The following is a 6,727-nucleotide window of genomic DNA, read 5'->3' as shown; positions in this document are numbered from 1 at the left end:
GTCTTACATCACTGGCTGAGGTCTAGTTTGTGTTTAAAAATTAAATTAAATTAAAGCATAACTGATTAAACGCTGGTGCGTGTGTGTGTTACAGGAGCCGAGCGTCAGAACTCGTTAGTCCTACCGACTCATTTGCATATCACCGTCAGCCAAAAGATAAAAGGGTTTAATGTGCATGATGAGCATCATAAAGGTCATGCATGAGGATTAGAGTCTGGTCACTGTGCATCACAGCCGAGTCTACGCTGAGCTCAGAGGGCGGCAGTTAAGTGCAAAGTTCAAAGGGGTAATTCCTGATGGAGGAAAAAGGCACGTCTGAGTACAGTGCAGAGGAGAGCTGAAAGACAGACAGACAGACAGACAGACAGACAGGCTTCCTGACATCTGACTGCTGTAGATCTGATATACGCCCACATGTTGAGGTCCCAGAGTAAAAGAGAAACTAATGCTAATCCATTTAGATTCATGTTTTAGCTGATTCAGAATCATTTTCACTGATTCAGCTTCTTGTTTTGATTCTAAACCAAAACAAAATCAGATTGGATTTTAATTAATTTGTTTGTGACACTAAACCAGAGTCAGATTTATTCAGACTGATATAAATTCACACAGACTATAATTCATGATGAGATTCAGATTTAAATTCAGACTTAGATTGAATTCACACAGATTATTGTTCATGTTAGGTTCACATTGATTTAGAATTAGATTTAGCCTTATTCAAATTATAATTAGATTGATTCAGATTTAAGTTAAGATTTATTTAAATTAAAAATTACAATCAACATTATTCAGATTTAGATGCTGATTAATTCAGACATACATTTATATTTTGATTAATCCAAGTTTAGATTTGGTTCAGGATTACATACTCACTCACTCATCATCTATACAGCTTTAGCCTGTATTCAGGGTCGTGGGGGGCCTGGAGCCTATCCCAGGAGACTTAGGGCACAAGACAGGGTGCCAATCCATCGCAGGGTATGCACACACACACACACACACACACACACACACACTCATTCACACACTACAGGCAATTTTGGGAACACCAATTATCCTAATCTGCAGGTCTTTGGACTGTGGGAGGAAACCGGAGTACCCAGGTGAAACCCACCCAGCACAGGGAGAACATGCACACTCCATGCACACAGAGGTTTGCTGGGAATAGAACCTGGACCCTGGAGGTGCAAAGAGACAGTGCTAGATTTAGATACATTCAGATCAGTTTAGATTAGGTTTACATTCAGATTGACTCAGATTTAGATTTGATTTAGATTCACATTGATTTAGATTTAAGTTCAGATTGATTTAGATTAATTCAGATTTAGATTTCAGAATGATTCCGATTTCGATTTAGATACCGGTCAATTCAGAATTCAGATTTACATTTAGATTAACTCAGATTTAGATTTACATTTAAAATGATTAACAAATTAATGTTTAAAAAGTCAGCATTATTCAGATTTAGATTTCAGATTGATTCAGATATAGATTTAGATTTGGATTAATCCAGGTTTAGATTTGATTTAGATATACATTCAGATCGATTTAGATCAGGTTAACATTCAGATTAACTCAGAATTAGATTTAAATTGATTACTTTAGATTCACAGACCCACATGGTCCACAGATACGTAAATCATATGAGTTGTGGGTGCGGTAGATTTGATCTGACGGAGGAAAATGCCCCTATGTGCTGCACAGCATTGGGTTCGAGGCTGTGGGCAGAGCCCGCTTGGTGGTACAGCACCATGTCCTTGGCGTTCCCCTTCATGCATGTGACGGAATCCAGCAGCTCGGCCACATGGGAGGACATGTTTCCTGGAAACAGCATGGCAGGCGTGCAGCACTCTGTGGCTGGAGACACGGCATACAGCTGCGGAGAGACACGCCTCAGCTCCAGTAGGTAATGTCGCCCTATAAGCTCCGCCCCCACCATGATGTAGGCCACCAGGAAGAGGAAGAGTGGCACAGAGTAGGGTGGAGAGAACCGAGGGAAGAAGGCCATTAGGAGAAAAATCATTGAGGCCCCAAACACACCAAGCCCCACCCACTCCAGAATGCGGTACGGCTCCGGGTTCCAGTAGCGCTGCAGCCGTTCGGGATGATATAATTTAACATACAGTGAGTGAGTAATGAACCTGCGGCCAAGTAAGTCATGTATGACGGAGAAGAAGTCGGTGCTGGGCAGAGCGTCGTCCTCCAGCACCACCACGTTCCTCGGCTTTACCGTCTCCACACTCTGACGCAGACAGAAAACATAATCTCTCTTCTCCTTCTCAAATATGTTCACGTCCAGGTCCACACGCTTCCCTCGCCTTACCACATTAAAACGCTTCTCCACCAGCACCGCGTCCTCGTTATCCTGGGGGCCGCTTTCAACGTCGCACACCAGCACGGCTGCACACGGGCGGTCGCCGCACCCACGCAGGAGGACGTCCAACCGCTGCATCACCTGAAGCAGATAGTGATACTGCAGCCCATCGGTCCTGCGCACCGTCACCACCGTCACCAGCAGCTCTGGTTGCTCTGGGACATCTGCCAGCATGGCCCCGCCCACCACCACATCTCGCCAGTACGTCAGCGCCTCCTGCCCAGCCTCGTAGCTCCGCCTCAGGGCCTCTTCACTCGTCTGCTGCAGGTACCAGGACTTCAGGAAGTAGTAGGAGTAGAGGCAGTGATGGCAGCACAGAGGCAGGAGCAGGCCGAACGTCAGCGTACACACAGCCAGCGCCCGGGTCACATGACTCGACCAGCGCACACGCTGCAGCGCCCAACCTCTGCATCGACGCATCAGCGTAATTAGTGCTCTGGAACACACACACACACCCACATACATGCAGTGTGTAAAGGATCAATCAAGTCTCTTGTATTTTCTGTCTGTCTCCCTCTTTCTGGGGGGTGGGGGGAAACCGCTAGTGATATAAAGACAGGGGGAGACAACCAGGTAGAGAGACATAGGGAGAGAGAGACAGAAAACAAAGAGGCAGACATGTATCTCTCTTCCACCAAGCCGGGTTCTGGAGTTTATTCAGCGCCGTGCTAAATCTCATTCATTTTCAGATATACACTATATACACTACACTGTTCAGAAAAAACAGGTCCATGGCAGCGCCAGCACTTTGCTGAGCTAGAACAAAGAACATCTTACATCAGGGCTGGGGGCGGGGTTATTACCACCTACGAAAAAGTCTGTCTCTCCCTATCTGTCTGTCTCCCTCTGTCTATAGCTCCTTTTCCACCAAAGTGAACCAGGTACTAGTTTGTGTCTGGTGCTAGTGCCAGTTCAGAGCAGGTTTAATAGCGAGCCTTTTAAGAACTGGCTTTGTTTTTCATTGGACAGTCACAAACTTTTAGCAGGTGGTGATAACCCCGCCCCCTGTTTTTTTGCTGGTGCCACCATAAAACTGGTTTTTCTGCCTGAGGACAAAAAACTGGTTTGTCACCACACGTAGCCAGATTTTTATTTTTTTATTTTTTTTTTTTAAATGGAGCGTCCCTAATCAACAGGGGGGCAATCAGAAGCCTAGACAAAACATCATTACGGTTGTGCTTTGGAGAAGTCTAACGGGTCTCGTCCAAAACCACTGTCGCTGTCTGTGTGGTCTGTGTGTCGTCAGAGTTTTGTATGAAGCAACAGTGAGCTTTGTTCCTCTGTTCGTTAACGTAATGTGTCCGAAAATCCTGCCAACACTTCCGGGTTGTAATGTGTGAGTAACTGTGTGTATGTACACGCATGTAAAAAGTCCAGTCCAACGTTAAAAAAAGTCACTGGTTTACTTTAAGCATGTCCACTATCGCACAAAAAGCCTCATAAACAAAGCTGATACTATATCAAGGAGACTAGCACAAAGACGATGACGTTACAAGGTGACGTTACAACAAGCCAAAATCTCTGTTTCCTGTGAACACACTACACCACTAAAATAGAGATATGCAAAATCTTCACCTTGGATGGAGTTTGTCCAAAAGCTCTGTTTTCAACAGGCCAAAACCACAGAGGGAAATCTCCATAAAAAAAAATAAAAAAACGGCTACGTGTGGACACAGCCTCAGTCTCCATTTGTCTCCGTCCCTCTGTGTCTCCCCCCGTCTATAACTCTGTCTCCCTCCTATATATTTCTCTCTCTCTGTCTGCAACCCCCCCCCCCCACACTGTTTGGGAGATTCTAACGAGATCATGGTTTTAAACATTTCAAGCATGAAAATTCAAAAAATGCTTAAATTAATATTAAGTATAATATAATATAATATAATATTAAGTTCTCATTACCCCAACTGGCCTTAAATGTAGGGGTGTATGAGATGTTGTGGAAGATGTTGTGGAAGATGAGAAGCCTCAGGATGTTGTGCTAACTATAAAGGAGCCATGATGGTTTTACTCATCTTTTTCTCAGTGCATATAATCTCTCACTCATCTCACTCACTCATCTTCTATACCGCTTTATCCTGTATTCAGGGTCGCGGGGGTGGAGCCTATCCCAGGAGACTTAGGGCACGAGGCAGGGTACACCCTGGACAGGGTGCCAATCCATCGCAGGGCACACACACACTCACTCACACACTACGGGCAATCTGGGAATGCCAATTAGCCTAACCCGCATATCTTTGGACTGTGGGAGGAAACCGGAGAACCCGGAGAAAACCCACCAAGCACAGGGAGATCATGCAAACTCTATGCACACAGAGACGGGAATCGAACCCGGACCCTGGAGGTGCGAGGTGACGGTGCTAACTACTACACCACTGCGTATAATTTAATACTATAAATTATATAATATAATATCATTTTTCTGTCATTTAAAATCCTCTAGCAGAACATAAATCTTTATTATTTGATGTTAATTTGTTTAAATCACAACATGACACATCAAACACATTTAGGTAATAAGAACTTCAGCAGAAAATGCAGTAAGATAGAGAAATCCATCATTCTTCTGTTGAAATGACAGATTGTAGAGAGCAGGACTGTTTATTCTGATGCGTCTCTCTATCACTAAAGGACACATTTTATATTAAAACTCATGAGTGCGGTGGTGTTTTACTAGTTCCGTGTGGATCACCCCGTTATATCTCTAACGCCACCCCTGTCTGTCTCTCTGTCTGTCTCCACACATCTGTCTGTCTCTCTGTCTGTCTCCACACATCTGTCTGTCTCTCTGTCTGTCTCCACACATCTGTCTCTGTCTGTCTCCACACATCTGTCTGTCTGTCTCCACACATCTGTCTGTCTGTCTCCACACATCTGTCTGTCTGTCTCCACACATCTGACTGTCTGTCTGTCTCCACACATCTGACTGTCTGTCTGTCTCCACACATCTGACTGTCTGTCTGTCTCCACACATCTGTCTCTGTCTGTCTCCACACATCTGTCTCTGTCTGTCTCCACACATCTGTCTCTCTGTCTCCACACATCTGTCTCTCTGTCTGTCTCCACACATCTGTCTCTCTGTCTGTCTCCACACATCTGTCTCTCTGTCTGTCTCCACACATCTGTCTCTGTCTGTCTCCACACATCTGTCTCTGTCTCCACACATCTGTCTGTCTGTCTCCACACATCTGTCTGTCTGTCTGTCTCCACACATCTGTCTCTGTCTGTCTCCACACATCTGTCTGTCTCCACACATCTGTCTGTCTGTCTCCACACATCTGTCTCTCTGTCTCCACACATCTGTCTGTCTGTCTCCACACATCTGTCTCTCTGTCTCCACACATCTGTCTCTCTGTTTGTCTCCACACATCTGTCTCTCTGTTTGTCTCCACACATCTGTCTCTGTCTGTCTCCACACATCTGTCTGTCTCGCTGTCTCCACACATCTGTCTCTGTCTGTCTCCACACATCTGTCTGTCTGTCTGTCTCCACACATCTGTCTCTGTCTCTCCACCAGTTTAAAAGCGTTAATGATCTTTTCCTCACCACAGTTCCGCCGTTAGTCCGCGACTCTGGTGTGTGACGTCACTGAAACACGGATGCTCCTGCTCAATAGTAAACATCCCCCAGTGAACAGTGTTAAAGTGTTGGAGTTCTTCGGACCCCGGTGTGTGTGTGTGTGTGTGTGTGTGTGTACACAGCAGGCCGTGGCGTTAGCACAGTTAGCCTAGCACAGCTGTACCGCGCTGCATCTCTCTCTCTCTCTCTCTCTCTCACACACACACACACACACTCTGCGGATCTCCGGATGTGAGTCAGAACCCTGAGCCGCCTCGTGCTCATCAACACCTCACACACACACGTTATACACATCCACACCGGCACGCGCACAGTGTATCCGATAAAACCCCGCCAACACTTCCGGGTTCTGATGGCTATCTGTGGTTTGATTTTATGACCGGAAGCTGGAGTGTACGTCACGACGGCCGCCATGTTGGTGAGGGCGCCAAGCGCGCGCGCGTGTGTGTTTGTGAATCAATTTCCCTTTGATTTCACAACAGTAATATTGAGTATATAGAATAAAGTCAGACAGATATAATCCAGATATATTTTACTTTGAACTGTACAGAAAATGTTGGAGTTAGATATAAGACTCCTGATTTAAAATGACTTTAATCTGTCTTTACTGTCTTATTCAAAATGATACAGAATGCTTTTAGCTGTAAGAAATTTAAGGACTTTATTTGGTTTTAACTTAAGCAAGAATCTTCTTTTTGTCTGTTGTCTTGCATAAACATTATTACCAAAAAAAAAAAGTTTAGTTCAGCCTGTATACGCCCCCACTAAGACAGA

General features: G+C 45.1%; 1 protein-coding gene across 3 annotated transcripts in view; it reads right to left on the bottom strand.

Moving 5' to 3' along the window:
- Positions 1 to 6,318, bottom strand: part of pgap4 (post-GPI attachment to proteins GalNAc transferase 4) — a 6,550-nt gene extending 232 nt beyond the window's left edge. The window contains exons 1-3 of one of the 3 annotated variants that reach the window (XR_008357843.1): positions 5,921 to 6,318; positions 877 to 2,813; positions 1 to 293 (exon numbers count right to left, since the gene is read on the bottom strand). The exon at positions 1 to 293 is cut by the window's left edge and continues 232 nt beyond it. Coding sequence is in view for 1 of the 3 variants with exons in the window: in XM_053492975.1 (XP_053348950.1) it covers positions 1,643 to 2,797 (1,155 nt within the window). In the remaining 2 variants the exon portion in view is untranslated. Of the gene's footprint in view, positions 2,814 to 5,920 lie in introns of all 3 variants that reach the window. The other 2 variants (XR_008357844.1, XM_053492975.1) reach the window with 2 other exon arrangements.
- Positions 6,319 to 6,727: the final 409 nt, after the last annotated feature.

This window comes from Clarias gariepinus, chromosome 3, assembly GCF_024256425.1.
Source record: "Clarias gariepinus isolate MV-2021 ecotype Netherlands chromosome 3, CGAR_prim_01v2, whole genome shotgun sequence".
Taxonomy (NCBI): domain Eukaryota; kingdom Metazoa; phylum Chordata; class Actinopteri; order Siluriformes; family Clariidae; genus Clarias; species Clarias gariepinus.
This window is presented reverse-complemented; position numbering and strand designations above follow the sequence as displayed.